The sequence below is a fragment of the Anticarsia gemmatalis genome, chromosome 7 (genome assembly GCF_050436995.1).
Source record: "Anticarsia gemmatalis isolate Benzon Research Colony breed Stoneville strain chromosome 7, ilAntGemm2 primary, whole genome shotgun sequence".
Classification (NCBI taxonomy): Eukaryota; Metazoa; Arthropoda; class Insecta; order Lepidoptera; family Erebidae; genus Anticarsia; species Anticarsia gemmatalis.
Window position 1 is genome coordinate 11,091,662 of NC_134751.1, and position 22,648 is coordinate 11,114,309.

At 36.0% G+C, this 22,648-nt stretch overlaps 1 protein-coding gene across 5 annotated transcripts in view; it reads left to right on the forward strand.

The window, feature by feature from the left end:
- sd (TEA domain transcription factor 1 homolog scalloped) overlaps positions 1–20,464 on the forward strand; it is a 59,942-nt gene extending 39,478 nt beyond the window's left edge. For 3 of the 5 annotated variants that reach the window (XM_076116080.1, XM_076116077.1, XM_076116076.1), the window contains 10 exons: positions 5,052–5,182; positions 7,689–7,818; positions 13,386–13,516; positions 13,734–13,850; positions 14,315–14,355; positions 14,765–14,942; positions 15,575–15,652; positions 15,895–16,061; positions 17,618–17,852; positions 18,039–20,464. In XM_076116080.1, the coding sequence (XP_075972195.1) occupies positions 7,692–7,818; positions 13,386–13,516; positions 13,734–13,850; positions 14,315–14,355; positions 14,765–14,942; positions 15,575–15,652; positions 15,895–16,061; positions 17,618–17,852; positions 18,039–18,152 (1,188 nt within the window). In that variant the 5' untranslated portion in view covers positions 5,052–5,182; positions 7,689–7,691 and the 3' untranslated portion in view covers positions 18,153–20,464. The remainder of the gene's footprint in view (positions 1–5,051; positions 5,183–7,688; positions 7,819–13,385; positions 13,517–13,733; positions 13,851–14,314; positions 14,356–14,764; positions 14,943–15,574; positions 15,653–15,894; positions 16,062–17,617; positions 17,853–18,038) is intronic. The other 2 variants (XM_076116078.1, XM_076116079.1) reach the window with 2 other exon arrangements.
- The last annotated feature ends 2,184 nt before the right edge of the window (positions 20,465–22,648 follow it).

Consider the following 22,648-nt stretch of genomic DNA (forward strand, 5'->3'; position numbering starts at 1 on the left):
GGAATCGCGTGCAACACACATATGTATACAATATTATACATATATATCTGAACCTATAACTCTATTCGAATAGGTACATTTTGTTCCAGTTTCCACTTGCTGAAATTTCCCAGCCGTAGTTAGCCGAAATAACTAAGATTCGAAACTGAAAGTGAGTGCGAGCGCAATGAGTCGAAACTGACGAACTCAATGAAAGTGATTCTTATTGCGGACTATAAAAAATAAGAAAAAATGTTAAGTAAGCAACTAACATTCAATTACTAATATAAGTATTCAAAGGAAACTAGAAAGTTCGCAATATATCTACTTGTTGTACATTTGCTCTACCATTCACCTCATAAAATAACGTGTAGTAGGTAAAGCGGTTGATAAAACTAAGTATAAACATGTGCGACACAAAGGTTTGTGTGTGCGTAGCTATTATACGCGGGGTCCCAACAGTTTTGTCTTTTACCTCGAAGTGACTAATATTACGTCCTGACTTGCGTACTTTGTGGGTATTGTCTATAAATACAGCGAGCCTTTTGTGCCGCCCACTCGTATGTTATAAATGTTCTGGAGTTTACTCTAGTTCTATTCTTGATTCATCGCGTTCGTGTACACATAACTTGATTTGATTCTTATTTGATATTCATAGCGCTTTTAAATACGCCCCGTTAACGTGTACGTACATTATCGCATCATTTTAACCAAACGTATGTCGGTGTACATTACTCACAATAATCACAATCGTTGTCGAGAACGCAAACAAGCTCATATTATTACTAAACTAATTAAAATGGTTCGGCACAAACATGAGAACAAACACAATAAATCGCGTACACATGCATGAAATAGATAGGTCCCGTTTGTATGATGATCGGTGGACCCCAGCCGTTAGCGGGAGGGTCCCACTCATTGCGGGCACTTGTCATATCGGCACAATGAGCGCGCTCGCTGCGATGCTTTATTATTTTAATTATTGCACGTTCTACATGCGCCCTTTGTCAGCCGGCGACGAGACTACTTGAATTAGTCACTGCTGTATAATAATTGTCCTAATTGAAGATCCTTGATACGAGTTGTCTCTATTTAGCTTTATTGAGAGTTGATAATGGATCTGTATTTCGAATGTAACTGGATAAAGTAGGTTTTAATTCTGAACATTATCATTATTTAACTCTAAAACGTTACAACCGGATAGTAAAACATAGACTAAGAGACAGTAAAGTCTCAGGAATAGTTTTCATTATTATAGTTAAGTATTTGTTTCATGTGCATGAGAATCACATACTAAAGAGTACAATTTCTCATATAAAGACAATTTCTCAATAACCATGCGAGAGACAATGCGAATTTATTGCGCTAATGTGGGACGTATGTATTGACGTTACAATATACTAAGTTGCAAGTTTTTGTCCGTGCCGGTGTCATTATTATTGGGTAATCTCATTTCTGCACTTGGAATTATTTAATTAGCCGCGCCAACTTGCCTAACGCCTTTGTAAGATAAAAAACTGCTTGCATGGGTAATGCAAGGTAAGAAAATACTTCAACTCTTTCAAAATATTTTCGCCGGCTTCGCTGAACTATGTTCGAGTTCGGTCTTTTCTGCTTGATCAAGTATTGTACCATTTTCTATGGAAACATGTTCAAAGAAAGAAGTATTCAACGATCTTATTTATGAAATATTCAGAAATGGGTGTAAAGCCAAATTGCCGATATAAGTATGCACAGTAGGAGGAATGTAGGTAGCAAAAGATAGGATTTATAAAGTAACGAGGAGGACAGCTCGTCGCGAAGGCGGGCGGGCGCATACTTTACTCTCTCGATCCGATCTTCATAAAGAAATTCTCCGTTTTGATATTATATTTATATTATAAATGTTTCGTACCTGCATATTTGTAACAGTAAATATGAAAATTTCCGGAATGCCTACGAGCTCGCCTCTCCGATCTTGAGGGAACGAAGATTATTCGGTATTATGAAAATTTGAATTCGAGCTTCTTAACTTTATTTTTCAGTTATATTTAAATAAAGCAGAATAAAGTTACGAGAAACACGTTATTTCCAGGTACGCTTCATAGAATTAAAATCTGAAACTTTAAGGAGTGTGGATGATATGAAATAGATAGATTTTTTCTGTGATCTATCTTACGGATCCGTCAGAAAACCTCAAAAGCTTTACACAAATGTCTTAAAATAGTTTGCAAGTAACGGGTTTGCTTGATGTATTATCGTATAGCCACAATACGATTGGAAGTTTACAAGACGCGCATCCGACACGGTAAACAAACAAGTGCTGACGTCAGACGCACTCGAGAGCCACACACTCATACTACAAGACAAATTCATTCATTAATAATAAAATGTAATAGGTATCTAACTATGAATTAAACCAAGACTTTGATCGCTAACTGGTTAAAAAGTTGATTTGAAATAGTGCCAAACTTTTCAAGAGTTACCCGGTGCACAGCTAGAAACTTCAATTCTATTTAATACACACAGATTTTCAATAAGCTGATGTGCTAGCTCTCTCTTTTACATAACAGAGCTTAGTAATAGTATTCACCCTTTATGAAATATACCAGCAACTTTATTATAAACAGCATAAACGATTATAAATCATTTTTACAATTCAATGAAATAAGCAATCTCTGCAATTAAGTAATTAAACGTATCAAGAATTAAGCAATGAAATGTAGCTAAAATACGTAAATATATCAATCAAAACTCTACACGCTTACAAACCAAAAAGTTCTAGATTTTTCTGCCTGATACGTTCAACAATTTAATTAATACTTTCACTAAATAAAATGTTACCGATTGCCTTGTTACCGATTGTTTAATTAATGTACAATATAAGCTAATTTCGACATATCAGCAAAGGTAAATAAAATCAAAAGCGTAATTATAAATCCACGTGCCGAAATATGAGTTTTCTCGCATTAGTCATGTCTCGGTGCGTCACACTATTCACGGTCACACACAAGAATATTATCTACTTGTATACACAAGTATTACACGGTAATGCGATGGCACATATTGTTATGTAATCGGTTATCGACTGTTCAAACTTTTTGGCACCATAAAGCGTATACTGCTGTGAAGTATTGCCGTTGTCACAACCATATATTCTTATGCAGACATCGAATAGGCCTAGAAGTAGATCAAGTTTGCGATTTTGTTTGCATGGAAAAATCCGTGATATTCTTTCCCATTATTTCCTGTTTTTAAGTCATTCATAGGTATCATTGTGATTCGTATGGTAAATGTCCTCTATTCTTTTAAATTCTTTAACAAAAGTTTGTCATCGGTTTAGTGGTTACAAAAGATACTCCTAAAAATTTACCTATTTTAAGACAGAAATGGAAATAGACGAAGCATTCTTATACTTAAACGTATAAAGCAGTATAAAGTCACATCGACATAACGTTTGTTTGTCCACAACTAAGGAAATAAACAACAACAGTGCATCATGAAATGCGTTTTCAAATCCGCCGCGTGACATTCCTTATTGGCCTGAGATCAGTGATCCCGTTTCACCAAAACTGTGTGAACTTTAATTAAAGACTGAATCTTTCACTCTCAATTTGGCTTTTACGATCTTAAGCAAGCTTTTGTAAAGCAATAAGTGCTTTTAAAATATTTATGTTGTGACTTTTTTAAAAACTACATTCTGAAATGTTTCGATAAATAGAAAGTAGTCATATTGTAAAAAGTATAATATCATAGTAAAGATTTTTTGCTGTGCGAAATCTGTAGAAGAAAGATAACATTATCACGGAAAATTAATTTCCAAACAAATTAAAACAATTTTTTGTACTTTTACACATAAATACGGATCTAATATAATTATCAACTCACATGTGTCTTTCTAGTACTTACATTCGTATATGGCGATAATAATAATTTTATTAATCTACGGTCTAGATCATTAATATGAACGTCTTAAGTCTTGTCGCAAAAATATTTCAATATAACACAAACATACAAGAATATATCACTTTCAACCTCATATTATTGTATTGTTTAATAATATTTCCGTCATTTTGTAAAAATATCACATCTATTATCAAAACATCGTTTGATTTCTAATTGTTAAACAAATAAGACACTATTATAATGATTGGGAAAACTACATTTACTTATACTGTTTTTTAAACATTTTATGTATCAAAGAGCAAAATGTTTAATAGAATATTATGGAAAACTAGCTATTTCACTATTCCTGCTCGTAAAGATATTTTGCGTACAGCCTACCACGTCTTATCGGCAGTAGTTTAGTCATTAGAATATCAGAGTCAGACAGATAAACCGAGAGTTACTTTTGCCCAATTAAAAGTACCTGCGACTTGTCAAATCAACTACGACTAGATCATTTCGTAGTAAAGTGGCAATGGCAAGAGCAAACGAGTGGGTGGAATATTCAGTAGCTCCGTGTCACCGGACTACCAATGGTCCAATGATAATGATGACACAATTGACGTCATGATTGCGGTACACTCAATCTGCCTACATTCCTCACCATGGGATATTTTACTTGACTCCAAATGCATTAGCTATTAGAATGATGGTTGTTGCGCTTAAATGCTCTGATTTACAATCAAATTAGAGCAAGAGCAACTATATGAAGTCTTTAACGCTGCTCTTAAGATTGATGGCTTCAATAAAATTATCAGATGTACAAAATTATCACACAATTAGTAGGTGATTAGTAATAATTAGCGAAATATCATACGTCTTAAACGCTACCGTTTTATAAAATCATTTGATTAAGTTACATAGGTGTGTTTGACTCTACATAGACTACTTTAGCTACCCACGGTATTAAAAAAAAAACCCATATCTTTTCTCAGGATATAATCTTGTTGCCCTAAACATTTTCAGGTAAAAGGGTAAAGTAGTTTAGCTATAAAAGACAGAGTTACTTTCACACTTATAAAATTAGTCGGTTCAAGGCTTTTACTTGGTTTTTACTTGTCATCGATGTTAGTTGCATCCTTTACTTAATTATTAAGGCTTTTTTGCTTGTTATATAGTGTGTAACCAATATTATTTGTGTGTTTCAGCGAGCGGCGCGCTCGCGGCCGGCACCATTGCGTCCCCGTGGAGCACGGCGGCCGGCGCGCCCGACACCAATGGCTCGGGCGGCGCAGATGCCAAGCACCTCGATGTCGGCGACGCCAGTGACGATGAGAAGGTACTTCTATTATTCTATTTATACACCATCGGTTTTACTCTGTGGAACAAGAAGCAGCCTCTGACAAATTCACAGACAGAATTTAAAAAAAATGGGAATCTGTAAGATCTTGCCCTTTGCTCTTCTCAAAGTATCCCATAGCTGCAAGCATTACCGGGTTGTGATGCCAAAAACCTGGCAAAAAGTTTAGTCATCGGATCATTACCTATCAACCTACGAAATTATGAAGATACCAGGTCAAATGGTTCAGTATTTTTACCGTTATCAGACAGCATTGGGGTTTGATTTGAATTACAGCATATTCTTAATCGATTATTTCTAGGTTTTGCGTTAATCATGTTACATTACATAAACGAGTATAAAATGTAATCTTACCTAATAATAAAGCGAATTTTCACGAACAAACTTCTTAGAACTACCTGCTCTATAAACTCCTATAGTAGGCTGTGAATACATTCTACGGTTTCCCTAAATTTCGATATAAAACATTATACCTACAAATTAGTAAAAAAATACAACTCTAAGTAATTAGGTTTAGTTTAATTCGCCGTCAGTCTTAATGATCGGTAATCGGTTTCTGCTCTATTTTACATTTTCTTACAAAACGAAAGTGGGTACATATTTTTTCAATTGTAACGAGTGAACAAGCAAAAGTTACTAAAAATAGACAGCTACGTTAAACAAAGAAAACATGTTGTGATTGATTGAGCTCCTTTAAAGATTTATGGTGTGCTGTCTACTACATCTAATCGGAATATTCTATCCGATATGATCGAAGTCAAATATGTTTTTGTCTAATAATACTTTGTAGTTTCTTTACCATTCCTTGTTTTAAGTAATTCTATACCGAGGACATTTTATTGCTTGTAATTTTTAGTGGCAGTAATATGGTTTCAGCAAAATTAACTTATGACCCCATCTACTATTTTCTTAGCGGCTTTTCTATCGTGTATTTAGGTAAAGATATAATGAAGCTTTCAACACTCAATGACAACGAGACTCTCACTCTCAATCTGAATTATGTACCTCTAATCATACTTCTATTTTTGACAAATTTTTGTTACAAAAAATATTTTCGTTTGTGTAAGAATTAACCCTAATGTGCAAGTAACTTAATGGTTGACTTTCCCAGATGGATTCTAGTTTACTCTAGCCCACTCAACTACTGAATTTAAGTGCAATAAACCATGTTACCTCATTTTCACTACCCGCAAAAATATTCCAATATTGATAAGAAAATAAATCTAAGCCTGAAACAAAAACAAAACGATATTAGTAACGCTTGGGTTGTGAGAAATCGCAAGTAAATATTGACTGTTGTTAGTAGTTAACAAATCCAGAAACAGCTACGTTTCAAGTTGTTTCAAGGAACAGTGATTCACGATGTTTTCGATCGTCGGCACCGGCGGCCGCGCGCTGCCACTCGCTGGACCACGCCACACCACGCCGAGGGCAATGCGTTATTTTTATTTTCTTTTCAGAATAGACGCGAGTCTATTAATTACAATGACGCACTCCTCGCTTGTCTGTGAATCTGTAAGACTTCACAAATGTTAGTACATCTGTTTAGTGTTACTACTTAATTTCTTAAGGGACTTCAATATGTTTCGACAGTTCGCTGGAAGTTGACTAACCTAGTTAAACTTCTAGCACAAGAAAATAAATAGCCAATGTTATTTTATAAACATACGTTTTGTACAAATAGTTGTAGTAGCTTGATAAGAACTGACTCATTTGTGCGTAAGCTTTCTATAAGACGCTTATAGATATTACATATTTCAATGTTGGCGATAAGGTCTCTACCGCGACTCTCGTTATGCACGACCTAAACTTGTCAACTCGTTATCAATTGCATATTACATCTACAAAATATAGTTATTAGTATTATCATCATCCAATAGAGAATTCCAAACAATACAATTTGCACAGCATCCGAATTTCAAATAGGTTTTCAATTAGTCTCATTGCAGAAATTAATGCATAACAAATTGCGTGTTCCAAACAATAAATGATTGTACTTAAACAGTAGTTGCGATCGTCAATAATTATACCACAACGAGAATATGTATCAAATTCTCTATTACATATTAGAGAGCACGTTATTGTTCGTTGATATATAGGATGTATTTTCCTCTGTTATTTCTCTAATTATTTGGTTTCAACGAACGTATTTTGGAACTATGCTCCACTCTACATACCTTTGTACAGAAAGGTGTATGTTTTTTGGTATTCCTCTTATTTCATTCGGACTGAATTCTCTGTGGGTACAGAATTGTACAGATAGTTTAGAGTTCTTTCGTATGCGAATGCTATGGGGACATACTACCTGAAATTTTGTTGTTAAATATTTGCCTTCACTTCCTAAAATATAAAAATTAAGACTATGCTTAGAATTTTATAAGACTAGATTGACGAAGGATCAAATAAATCTTTTGTGATTCTATTTAGTTTTGCAAGTATAAAAGAGATGCATATGATGTGTTTTTATAAAGAGGGGTATTGGCAGGATATGTCGGCGGCCGATGCGGAGGGAGTGTGGAGCCCCGACATCGAGCAGAGCTTCCAAGAGGCGCTGGCCATCTACCCGCCGTGCGGCCGACGCAAGATTATACTCTCCGACGAGGGCAAGATGTACGGTGAGTCCAAACATGCTAGATCCACTTCTAGGCATTTTAACTAATAACTATTTGATAAACAATGTCCCACGTTTAAAACTTTTAGCCTAAACGTCTTACTATAAAACAATTCCAGATAACTGACCCTGAATCGTACAAAAATATAACAGTTATTACACGAGCTCTGCTGTGTCAAACGTGCTGAACTCACCTATATGTCACTTTAGTTAAATAATGGAGAGATATCAAGGTCACTCCGCCGAAAATGAACAATGGATGTGGCACGAGACAAAAGCCACTGTAGATACCTATTGAAGTGAGCCGACAAAGCCGTTTGCGCAATAGGATTCCACGGAAAGACGTGAACCGACAATTATTATCTCTCTTGATCGGACCATGTCGCCAATTCGAAGAAGGCATGTGTTGTCGCGTGGCTTTTGTTTCCAACTCCATGGCCTCCACGAATACCTACATGATTTATAATTAGTCAGTTATGAATGGCACACACGGCCCATATATTATCGCTACACAAAATATTTCTAAATTAACTCAGAACTATATTCAAAGCCCCGATTATGAAAGCTCAGTTCATGAAACCGGGGAGGCAGGAGCGAATTTTTTCACGTTACATTGTTAACTTAGAAAGCTCGTTAACGCGAACGTGACGATTGCTACATAAAAGCAACGTTTTGCCTCTTGTAAATTAACTGCCACAAGAAAACTGTTTCTGTGTAGCTTAACGCTGCAATTATAAAGTATTAAGAAGAACTTATGCCTCGAATAAAATAGTTGGCGAAGTAGGTTAGTTTTGCATGCTCGGCAAGGGCTGGGGGAATAGTTTCATAACGTCCTTTTCCGAAAAGTAATATTACGGGGGCTATGGAGCAGAATTGACATAGGACAATTATCAGAGGGAGGGTGTGCCATTACAGTGCCGCCGGACGCACATTAAGTTTGCGTCAAGCGCCAACATTATACGTCCCGGTTTTAATTAAAGGACTGCCCGCTCAGCCCCGTCGCGGTGCCAAATGGAATTGCTAAACAAATTTACCACAGGCGATGTGTCCACCTTAAGTGATTTAATAGGCGTGAAGAAATGCGATGTTTAAATTACTTCAAATCTTATGGTTGAAAATTGTGGCGGAAGCGGAAATTAGGGAAATTCCCAACATATTTAGGCCTATGATATGTAACTCTTTGATGTAAAAATATATTAACATTTGTGTTAATTGCTTTGAGTTTGTCACGATTGAAAATAAATATTGGTTAGATGTTGTTTACAGACAACAGACAAAACAAACGTTAAAAAACTATTTTGATGTTTCAGCGGATAACTGTGACACTCATCACAAATGAGTAGGCATGTATACTATTTAGAAGTGTATTACAATGTGTAAAAGCTCTCAATGATAGGTATCTATGTGGATAATAATTGCGGACACGCGTCGCGTCGTCGGACAATATATGAGCACATTACTCGAGGACGTGTCCTCCCCGCTTAATCTAGCGCTGTAAAAGTGCGTCACCCTTGTCCGTCCGCTGGCACCCTCACCCTTACGCCGCGCTCCGAGACGCTCGGGCCCGTTGTTTCACTTGATCCTCATAATGCGCTGCAATCATATCTACTGCCATTATTGTCTATTTTTATTTGTTCACTTTATATTCAATATCCAAACAAGTATCTTGGTTGTTCTTGTTTACTTCATATTAGTTAACAGAGTGCAAGTTAAAAAACTTTCTACGACTGCTTAATTGGAGAGACAACAAGTTACCCGAAGTATTAGTTCCAGGATGACATTGATAGGGAGGATGAGTGGTTACGATAGCAGATAGTGATATGTTAGTGGGGCCAGTTATAACGTTAGCAAATTGAGCGGTGCGGTGTCGTAGCACGTGTGCGGTGTTCGCGGCGTGTTTGCGAGTTGCGGTGTGTGTAGTTGCTAGTTGGGAACAGTTTGCCAACAAAGCTAGTGCTCGCAGCACTGCTGGCGGCACGTTCGTGAGTTAAGACATTCAAAACCGCTCAATATCCTGGGAGTATGAAAGTTTCGTCGGCGCACGGCTTCACGTGGTCCGGGGGGTGGCGGGCGAGGGGTTCGTCGGGAGGGCTAAACTATGCGAAGAATGCGCAATTAGTGAGCGAGCGAGCGTGTAAGGGGCCCGGCCGCGCCGCTAGGCGGCGAACGCAGTAAGAAAATATAAAGAAGGGGCGGGCCGCCCGCGCCCGTTGTTTAGCGCCCCGCCCGCCTTCGGGCATAACTCCCGATTGTCTCCCGAGAAATCCTCCTTAGACCTGTCGCAACTCAACCCTTTCCGCGAGGATTTGCTCCGCATAGCTTCTGTTTGGGTCAGCGTGAAATTCTGCTACGACGCCCATGTAACTGAACAAAGTCTAATAATATATTTTGCCCAGCCTTTGTCATTCAAAGCTTCTCATTTTGTGACGAATGTTCTTGTTACAATAATGTATTATTCATAAACATTTTTTCAAGTTATTAAAATACCTAGCTCACTATTAACACATAGCTGGTGCGGCACCCCAATGTTACAGACTGATAATATCTACGATTTCAAAAGTACGCCTCGATATGGGGCTGACTGAGTATAATATAATTGCTTTAAATGCAGCCAGTATGTATATGAAAATACACTTTTAGATTGAGTTATGAAACAGTCACCAACGAGAAACTACTTACCTAATTAGGTTTAAAGAAAAAGGAGCTCTACTGGTTACATTGGATCTTAGAATAGATTTAGAGTCAGAAGGTAACAAAATTTAGTAAGTCAGAACAGAAGCTATTGATGTAGGCAAATATATTTAGCGAGTACAAACCTCTTTAAGCGAAAACAATCGCGAAGTCATGCCCCAGGTACGACGTTAATGTATTTCTGATGGATCTCCAATATCTCCCCAGTTGTCGAATAAATTACTTTTCAAAACGCCCGGGGTACAAGAAGCGGATCGAAAAAATATTATTAGTCACAGCTCCTAACCTATATTTGATTCGATACCGCCATAATAATTAACCCAATTCCGTTAAATTGTCACATAAATAAAGCGATAATTGTAGACGTAAATGGATTGAACAATAGACTATACCTGTTCAAAAGAAAACAGTAAATATTCATATTGTAGGTGGAGCGTGCACGCACAATTTCCTCGCGGCGCGACGTGCGCGAGAGCGTGGCCGCGTCCGCCGCGTCGCGCTGGCAATGGACCAAATTAGCCAACTAACGAACTAATAAATAATGATCTCTTGTTTTTCTATTCAGTGTGGAATAGAAACGTTTCGAGTTGATCCTTCTGTGCAGTGCACTATTTATAGAAGGATGCACACGACGGTTTCGGGTGAAAGCACTCTTAATGCTCAATTCGCGGGCAGCGATGTCACGAGTGGAAGTTACGCTCGCTACGAATAACATACGACGTGTATATTCACTTTACTAATTCGTGCTAACAGCAATTTGTTAGAGTGGCCGCACTTACTAATTTTAGCTTAACACCCGCCGTGAAAAGTTTACGACGGTGCCATAATTTCGAAGTAATTTCAAGAATGTTTGACTTAACAGTCTTCAAGAGTTCGCTTCCCGAGATCTGAGCTTTCATTCTAGTTTAATATAAAAATAACTGATATTACTTAAGTTGTGTAACAGAAGCCGGCTGATATTTATTGAAGCGCGTTGCAAAACGAATTTAACGAGAAAAATATGAGGCCTAGGCGGAAGCTTCTTTAGTGTTTACATTAAAACGAATAATATGATTTCCGAATGCATGCATTAAATAAAGCAATTATCAATCCACAACGGTTTACAATATGACATTCAAGCCGTATCTGTTAATCAATGTAGGCACAAATAGTTGGGTAGATATACGTACGCATTCGCCTCAACGAGCAAGCAAGGGGTTAATTAAATTCGCACCAGCCGCTCTCGTCGCCATCGCATTCCCCGAATTCAATGAGATTTCAATTTACTTTGCTCTGACCGGCTCTTCCTATCGAGCTCAACAATTAATACACACTGTATATTAAAATTTTGTCGCAAATTTTTGGTAGCCAGTTTATAACTTTGTTTAATTAGCGATTCTGTAATACCTTTATGTTGATTTTAACAGGCTTAGAATGTAAACTTCATATACTCGTATTCAGTGTCTAAACATAAAAAAATAATCTTTATGAGGGAATTTTCCAAACGTAGAATGCTACAGCTAACTAAGCTTTACTTAGACTAAATTCAAAATCGATCTGTTTTGATTTCTGAATGATTCAGAAATCATAACAGATCGATTTTGAGCTTTTATTTGTAAGTACTTATCACTTCAGGTAGCTATTTAACTAAGCCCTAGTCACCATCCTACCTTTTGTTCTACGATATACTCGTAGCACAGAAGTCTCAGTAGTCCACGTAACTTTTCATCATTAGAGTCACGATCAGAAACTAGTGCATCTAATACTGTACCGAAGTTGATATTCCAATATTCTATCAATTTCCGCCCACTCGAGTCCGGGCGGACTTATGTAATTACTTAACACTGATTGACATCCGAATACGAAAATCACAAATCAACAAGTAAATCAAATAAATTGAGACAAACAGCTATTTACCTAAAGCTGATATTTTAAATGATATGAACAACAAATAAGAGCTCATTTATAAATACAATTCAACACAAAACCATTAATTTTAACTCGACATGCGCGAGTTTATTTAATTTGTAATTGAATCAATTGATTCGATCTGAATCAAGCTTTTATTGTAAGTTGAATAAAGCCTTGACATTGTGTTGTTTCATTGGTTTTACACAATATTATAGTTACTCGTGAAACTGACCAAATCTGTACCAGAAATAAGGTTTTTACATGGACTTATTTTACGTAATTGCGTTTTGATTCTTATCTTAAAAGTGCCTACTTACGTTATCGTTGTCTGTCGGTTTTATACAGCACTGATTAAAACTTTAATTCGATTAGTCATAGAATATATTCCAAACGCAATAGTTAAATTCAGGTTAAAATTCGCAGATGAGATAACGACCTACATTTGCCGAATGTTAACGAGTTCCAAATAAAAGCTTAGCTAATAAAACAACAAGCGCATTCAATCAAAATATTCGATATAAAATCAAATTGTTCGTACCAAAATAAATCCATTTAAAATATTTATCAACAACGTTATTCAGTGTTCTGAAATTATTTAACAATGGCAGCTTGCACTGACTACGGGCGATCCACCCCGCATTCCTGCCCAACTGCAGTTTCAATGATTGAAAATAGCTATTCAAAATATTTTGAAAATTGTTTCATAACAGGAGAGGCAGCAGCGTGGCATTGCTCAGTACGCGCTCCACTGAAACAACTATGCTAAATATTTCGCGGACAATTGGCACATGTTTTAATATCTTAATGGGGTTGTATAAAAGGGATGTTTTTGTTGTTCTGAATGTTCGTTAGGGTTGACAAATTTTATAAAGGGTTCAGTATGATAACGTGTTTTGGATTGTCGGAGATTGGCGGTAAAGTGAAATTGTTTAGACTATGGTTGACATTTTCATTTTGAACTTTGTATAACAAGTTATTTTTGTATTACAGGAAGAAATGAGCTGATAGCAAGATATATAAAACTCAGAACAGGAAAAACGCGCACGAGAAAACAAGTATCATCCCACATACAGGTGCTAGCTAGACGGAAACTACGAGAAATACAGGCCAAACTTAAAGTGGTGAGTGTTTACATCATTATCCTTCTTTTTAAACATAAGCACAAACGTTTTGATGCGTCATGTTCATATATAAGCGACTTTTATATTATATTCAAATTCGTTGGAATTTCAAAACATTTCACGAAACATTTTCGGTCCGTGCCTAAAGCGGCGATCTGAGAGTACGAATATTTTGTATGAAACAAAGTATTAAAATATACATATGAATGACGTTTAGGACGGTGGGATGATGAAAGAAAAGGCCATGCAGTCAATGAGCACACTATCTAGCGCACAGATCGTTGCAGGTTTGCCGCACCCGGCGTACCACCATACGGTACTCAACTTGCAGAAGGCATGCCTTTGTGTTTCTAGTAAAAATAAACTAAATCGCCTTTCAATTGTGTTGCTTCACTACTATTTAGGCATGTTGCCAAATGCACGTATTAAGTAAAGAATAGGCGACAATAACACCAATCGACAACTCAAATTGCTTTACTCACACTTTTGTTTATTTTTCTCATACTACAAAATAATCGACTAGCAATTGGATTGGACTAAAACCTTATTGGCACATTTCAGTGGAAACTCAGCAATACGAATATAAAACTCATAATGTTAGTCAAAAGTCAGTATGATGAGGGCGTGCACTGTACATTGAAATAAAACATCTTGTCTTTCCATGTTTTCATATTTAATGCTTCAAGTGATGACGTGTGTAGAGACTTAACAACTTGAGCGTAATAAATAACAATAATATGCTTAATTAAAACTTAAGGTTAACATATAACGTGCTAATGTTTTATTATATTTTTACAGCAATTTTGGCAACCAGGTCTACAAGCAGGACCTTCACAAGAGTAAGTACTTTCAAAGTTTCATGATATATTATTATTACAACTTGCATAGCATTGAGAACAAACGGAACTGAACTTGAAATTTTAGTGGTTAAAGTTGGTAAAAACTGATAGAAGTCAGTAAAAATATACAAAAATGTTTTAGAGGCTTTAATCAAAATAAAAGGTTACTTAGGATCGGCATGCTTTTTTGATAGAGTCACTAGGATGTCTGTCGCTTATTCGCAAGATACGAGCCTGGCCCACAAGTTTTGCATAGCTGTATTTTTATTGCCGATCGGCTCCGTGCAAAGCTCTAAATACTAATTTGAAACCTAGAGACATTTTTTTATTTGATTAGTCAATAAAATGGCAAGAAAACATCCTTTTATATTGTTTACTTGTAAACTAACTAGTATATAACTTGTTACAGTGTAAAGCCATTCCCCGGCGCGGGCTACAAAGGAGTCCCGGGCGTGGGAGGCGTTGGAGTAGCGAGCGGTACGGACGTAGCGCCGCCGCCGCCCTGGGAGGGCCGCGCCATCGCCACGCATAAACTACGTCTAGTTGAGTTCTCCGCCTTCGTCGAACATCCGCGTGATCCTGACACGGTAAGGAACATAATAACTATTCATATCACTATTATCAGGATATTCTCTCTTTTTAGTAAATAAAATAGAACTATGAGACACTACTTGGTAGTAGACATGACTGACAGCTCAAGACATAGAGCATAGTTGGGTAGAACCTAGACACTGAGAGTGTTCTATCTTTATAGCCTATGTATGATGCCTCCCTAATGCCTCCTTCTTCCGCTTAGGACTTGACCGACTCAAGATCTCTACCTTTTAAAAAATAATTGATACGGGCTACCGACGAAGATCTATTTCACTCTTTTGTCGGGATAAAAGTACTACCCTGTCAGCCTACCACTACCTTTGTTTAGTACCTTTATCTTTCCCGTCGTATAGTCAACAATCTTTTCGCCCTTTGCCTCATAATCGATATAAATAATACCGTACTTTGACATCAAATAAATCAAAAACATTTTAATCGATGTTTTCCTATTACTACGAGTCGTACAACATTATTCTTATTATAAGTGGCACCGTTCACTAATAAATCGAAAGTGAAACACCTTGAACTTTTAATATCACGAAATAATAAGTTAAATATATTTAAATGTTGTCTGACATTGTTCTTATCGACAATAAGATTGTAACAAGCAATGTTTTATTTTCAGTACCCGAGTTCTGCGCCCGCGCAACATTTGTTTGTTCATATAGGTGGTACTGTTACATACGCGGATCCTTTATTAGAGGTAAGTTTATGTTTCTAACTACAATATCTATAAACGAAAACTACACAAAACTTTGACAGGTTCAATCTTCATAGACACTACATAACATGATTAAGAATTCGTATCGAAAAAGGTGTTTCAAAAATTACACATACTGACAATTCAGGCCTTTTGGAAATAGTCATACAATCAGCGAATCATATTTGTATAGAACTAATTCATTTTATAGTAAGTTGCTAATGTTATATTTCTCTTGTCAACAGTCAGTAGACGTACAACAGATAAACGACAAGTTCCCGGAGAAGAAAGGTGGTCTGAAAGAGTTGTATGAGAAGGGGCCCAGGAACGCGTTCTTCCTCGTCAAGTTCTGGGCGGACCTCAACACAAACAACCTCGATGACCCCGCAGCTTTCTATGGAGTTACTAGTGTGTAAGTATACTAACTAGAGTGTAAATCCCTATCCCTCGGGAACTACGAGATAAAAATTAGCCTGTGTGTTATTGTAGGTCTTCATCTACGTACATATTATAAGACCAAAGAGTAACAAATATTCATACATACTCACAATCTTTCGCATTTATAATATTAGTAGGATATTAGGAATTCTGTAGCGCGATTTTCTACAGTCTATCGAGTATCGAGAGTTTGACGTTTAAATTGTACTGCAAAAATAGTTTCCGTGATGCCCGCTAGAGGAGTTGATCAGTACCTCGATTCTCTACCACTATCGACTACCGACAACCGGCTAGCTATCGAATTTTGTCATTTAGGATGTACTGCCAAAAAAGTTTCTACGACGCCCGTTAGAGGGGCTGATAAGATTTTCATACAACATTTTTCGATGACAGTTCGGTTGTCGGTAGTCGATAGTGGAACAGAATTATAATGTATCAATAGCTAGTCTGTTTTCAAGTCAATATTAATTGTTGACCCCTCGATAGTCAATAATAACGACTGTAGAAAATGCACCTAACTGATGACAAGATAATTGAATCCAAGTTTTCTTGAAAAACTTTCCTCATACTTGACATTTCAAAATGTCAGACCGCAGACTTCCTCAATTGAAGGAAATCGATGGAAAAACCATTTGATCATTTAACTGCGTTTTTATTATTTGACGAATAAGATAAATATTTGAGCGGGTATTTGGAAAGTCTAATTTGCTAAGCCGGACTTTCCATTTGACCTTTTTTAAATACCAGACAAAAAAGTTCAAAAAAAAGCACCGGAATCTCAAATATCCCTGTATTTAAAACTTCCCAGACTTATTCTTGATACATTATAGTTATACCTAGAGGTACAAAATAAGTTCCCAAGTGAACTATGCCAGTATTTAGGCTAATATTTCCATTTCTTCGAACTCCACTAAGTACCGACTTTAACAATCCCTATTACAATTAAATGGGCAGGTTTGTCTGTCAATACATTTTAGGCTATTGTTATGTCTTCAGTAATGAATCATCAATACGACAATAGACGCGCCGAAGTCACATGGCGCCATGTTTCCTCGAAATATATGATTCATCTTCAACATTTTGGCTAATATTATTATATCAATTAAACAGGTGTCGATCTATCTTGTAATAATCTTCTTTAGGTTAGTCATTCGATCGCTTAGTTGATAGTAAACTATTAACTTATCGGTTAAGTAGATTGATTTAATCTTAGGATGGGTAAAACCCAGTGTCCTATCTCTAACATAGCCTTGATGTGCAGATGGTATTCTACTTATATACCTAAAACTGCAATCACACAACTAGAATACTGTATCAAGTGTTTGAAACATCCTTTACACGTTTGCTATATAAAATCACCACATGGTTTGTCTAAATTATTCTAAACGGGAAAAGAAAAGAGGACTTTAAAACAGTCTGGTTTCAGACCTTTCCAATATCACCTATTTCTTTCTGCGTTAAATTATGCTTTTAAATCATATTATAACTTTACAAAGAGTCTTTTCCTAAACATATTTCATTTATTTCCAGGTACGAAAGCAACGAAAACATGACCATAACATGCAGTACGAAAGTATGTTCGTTCGGCAAACAAGTGGTGGAGAAGGTAGAGACCGAGTACGCACGGTTCGAGGGCGGTCGGTTCGTGTACCGCATCCACCGGTCACCGATGTGCGAGTACATGGTCAACTTCATACACAAGCTCAAGCATCTACCAGAGAAGTACATGATGAATAGCGTGTTAGAAAACTTCACTATACTACAGGTTCGTATATTTAAACTCTCCCATTTATGTCACATTAAAACCTAGTCTCAATTTCAAATAGTTATTCTGTTTAATGAGTCTTTTATTACTTTTTACATATCAAGTGCACAAAGACAACAATATAGGCTAAGGATAGAGGTGTGAGAGTGTTGACTGTTAGGTACTATAGTGTGTATTTGTGCGCAGGTGGTGTCGAACCGCGACACGCAGGAGACGCTGCTGTGCGCCGCCTTCGTGTTCGAGGTGTCGAACAGCGAGCACGGCGCGCAGCACCACATCTACCGGCTCGTCAAAGACTGAGCGCGCCCGCCGCCCCCCCGCAGCATTCCGCCGAGGCCGAGAGCTCCCGCGCGGTGACGAGCGCCCTCCTCGTATCGCTCCACCTCGTCCGCCCTCTCTCTTAGATTCGAAAATAAAAATATTCGTTATGAACCTATAGCAAAATGTGATCTGAAAATTACGCTACAAGTATTTTTGTAACCGAGTGTTTATTATACATAGCTCAATTTTAAATCGTCTATCGTAGTTCCGTGCCGCGCGTCCGTCGACGGCGCGACGGGCTCCGTGTAGATACTCTATGTCCCCCTTTCGTTTTGTAATACTCTCGATTTTGTAATGATTTCTATGATCTAGGAAGCGGAGAGTGACGATAATATTTTACATAATTCTTAAAATATGAAATATCGTTCGGTATACTTATTCGCGTGTAAAAAATATCATATAAAAATATAGATTGAATACACACAGTGCCTCTATAATTATGTTACATTAACATAAATTACTTGAGCGTATTTAGTCTTTTCACTGCATTGAATATTATTGAAGAGATATAAGTACGTGATGCGAACGTGAAAAGATTAAAACTTAGTGTAGTATACCATGAAGATAATAGATTTAATAAGTATATTATAGAATACGCCACCCATTATATTTCAGTTAAGAGCTCGTGGTACAATTTTACTGTTGCTTTGTTTAGTTTCCTTTTTAAACCAGTCCAAGTCTATTTCTGTCCTTTAGTATAGAAATCTTATCTTGATAATTGTATACAACTTGGCATCTATTGTTTTCTTTCGAGTATTTTATTATGCTTTAATTATTATTTCCTTTTGCCTTGTTATTTTTAGGTCTTTTTGAGACATAGCATTTTATATAGTTTCTATGTACGTTTTGCCAGAATTGACTTACTATTGCAGTCTTTGCCACATTAAATATTAGGTACTTAGGGTATGAGATTGTACCTACATTGTACATAGTGTATTGTTATGTACGTAAAATTAATAGTGTTCATGTGTTCACACGGTCTGCCAGATGTAAGAATGTGTAATAATATTGTATCATATAAAATTATTATGAGAAATCTAGTACGATCGTGTACCTACAGTATGTACATATCTGAGCCTTCGAACAGTTTATATTTTCTTAATATTCGGAAACCCCTTCACGTTTCCCTAGGCAGCTGTATCTTGAAGACCCTTCACTACTCAGTTTTCCGTTTCTACATTTTCGTAACTGATATTTTTCATGGAACTAATAAAAAGCAATAATAGCTGCTTCCGCTTCAATTTTCAAAGTACAAAGAGTGTCCACACTACTCAAAAACTTACATGAATATGTGTTTACGTGGCAATGATTTGATCTCTCTTTTAGTCAAATATTTTTAGGGTCCTCCCGTCGCGTGCTGTCGCGCGCTCATTTAATTTTACACAGTGTTAAGTTTATGTGCATTAAATAGTGTTTAGTTTCAAGACATGAGGTAGGAAAATATTATCTTAGATAATAAAAATAAGAGATTTTTGTATTTATTTGATAGAGTTATATTAGATAAATTGTAAAGTGATTAGCTTTAAGATTCTTTTTTTATATGGCGATAGTCGTTCAGGAACTTACCTGTGAAGTTGTCACATACGTAGTACTTAAGGAAAAGAACTTAATTTTTGTTGCAACCGTACGTAGGTGGTTCTGTCCGTAATACGGTTTAAAAGGTGTTTTATCCAAAATTTCTATATATCCTTTAGTGAGTCTTATCCGATTGATGGCAACTTGACGCCTTGCTCGTTCGCAATACGACGGCGTGTTCAATATTTAGTAAAAGAGATCTGCCCTGTTGTGATTTTATATTTTTAATGTTATATTATGTACTCAATCAAATGAGATTAACTCAATTTTATTCGATTCTTGTGCAACAGCAACAGATCGAGTATAGATTAAACTTTAATAAAGATGGAATTGTTTGATGCCGATGGCAATATTCAATATTAGATATCGATAGGTCGTGTTGTGTAAATAAAATATAATTTTAGCGCATTTCTTTCAGTTAGTATTTGTAAGCGGTTTTTGCTTCTATACAAGTCTTTCATATCGACAATCAGCCATATCAATATGAAAATATAAAAAGAATTAGTCGGCGGAGTTGGAGATAATCATTTGCATTCGGCTGCGATCCATTTCTTTCATTTCACTTTGATTATCTAAATAAATATATCTTTATTGGTTTAATTTAAACGACATAGCAAATGATTTCTTACAATACTAGCCGACAGTGTACAGTATTTTAAAGATAATACTACGTTAAAGATTTGTATGAAAATTTAATTATATTGTCTTCATAAAATCACGTGTATTATTATTTCTAAAAGTCACTTATCGCCTGTAAGCCCCTCCCTCCTCGATTCTTTGATAAAAAGTGTAGATAACGCATAGAAATTAATTTAATTAACCCCACCGACGTAAATCAGGATTATCTTATCTATAAGGATTACAATTTTGAGATTGTTTAACCTTAGTAAAAGTCATCAAGTATATGAGAATTAGAACAAACATTAACTACCTGTAGATGTATTAAGGAGAAATGTGAAATAATATAATCCGCCGAGCTACTAAACATAGACTATTTTTATAGAGTCATAAGAAAATATTTCAAAAATCAGTTTTGGGTCCTACCTACTATTAGACCTCATCTCTCTTTAGTCCAAGCCATAAAGAGGCTGAGATGGCTATAAGCTTGAACCTACAAACAGACTGGATGAAGAAACTTATACCTTATGACGACTAATTAAAGTCGCAACGCAGGTAATATCTAATCCCACCTAGGTACTTTACGTTACTAACAAAACAATCACTATCTGAATGAAACATCACAATCTTCAAAAAATTATCATAATCACTAACGAGCACGCGAATTAGGGATTGTTTCGCTGATTTTCAATGTCATTATTGAAATTTGAGTATGTTACTATAATCCGACAAATTAGTAGAGCGCCTTGGCATACCCGATATATTTTGATTATCATTAATAAATCTGTGTATTTTCGAAATAAAGTAGTTGTATCAAATATGCCACTGTTAGCTACATAAGACTGCTGGTCACAAATGTTCTAATTTCTACATTTTGTATACCTTTAACAGTCCTGATCCTTTCATGCATGGTTCTCTACAAAGTTGTTGGACTATAGGTACTTACGTTAATATATTAATCTGCTGAAGATAATATTTCAATTATTTATGATAAGATTCGGAAGTCTCTTTCAAGGTCTTTAACATTAAGCCCGTTTAGTTCTCCGTGGAATTCGTGGAGGTAAGTCTCGTATTTATATAATTTGCTAAGAAAATAATACACAGGAACCTAAGTAAATAAATCAGTTCAAAATCTAGATAATGAATGATCTTCCGAAGTATATTTATAGGTTTGAAGACCATAACAAGTGTAGATAACAATATGTGAGATATATAGCAAGCCCAAGCGCTACTGTAGTCGAAGCCTTAATTTGTTAAGTAGGTAGTGATCACCTCGCACTACACGAATTTAAAACAGTTATTTTTAAATGTTGGAAAACGCACACTATTATTGGAAAAAAGTACCTATGGAAAGAGTTTTTAAAATATTTTCCTTGTACCTGCTACCTATTAAGTAAAGATTTCCCTATTGAGACTTGTTAAGATAAACACCGTTTAACATGTAGGTAAATTAACGATTAGATATATAAATCTAACCTACTATACTAACACTCTGTGCAAGATATAATCGCGACTATTATTTAGTTCATAATGGGTAAACAATTAATTACTCGGGAACTTATTAACATTTCCTTAATTTCATAATAATTTGTGTGTTATTTGTGACCCATAAGGCATTTACTTATTGGATAAGTCATATCTTTGACAAGCAAAACCTTATTTACCTAGTTCTACAGATGTACAAGATTCTTCACGCACTTTTCTATGTAGGTATTTGTACATAAGCAGAGAACAACCAATCAGGATATACCTATTTGCTTAGTGCTTAAACCGTTTGAACTGTGACAGAATTAAATCACTTTTAGATATTTAGGTACCTATGCATATAAGTTACTAACTGATTACTGTGTCAGATGAACTCAGATCGGAAGGTAGAATTAGTGAAAACTACATTTAAAAAGAAGAAAAGAACATAGGTATACCTACACGAGAGCACTCTTTCACCAATCACCAATTTATTATTGTAGTTCTATATGAAATTAGTTCAATCAATAACTCATTACAACTGCATTTTCTAATTATTCTATTCTGGATTATTCTAGCAAGATTAATTCGCATCAACGAGATGATGATAAATGATGATCTCATTGCAATGTCTAAATTAAAATTTGTGTAAGACTGTAACTGTATTGAATTCTTACAATGACATAAACTTTCCGGATTGCTAATTAAAATGAAGACTTTTGACCTTTGTAACGATATTGAGGTAAATAATAAACATGCGAAAACAAGTATTTTTAAAATGTAATAGGTAAATTGTGGTTTTGCGGTTTTATGTGATA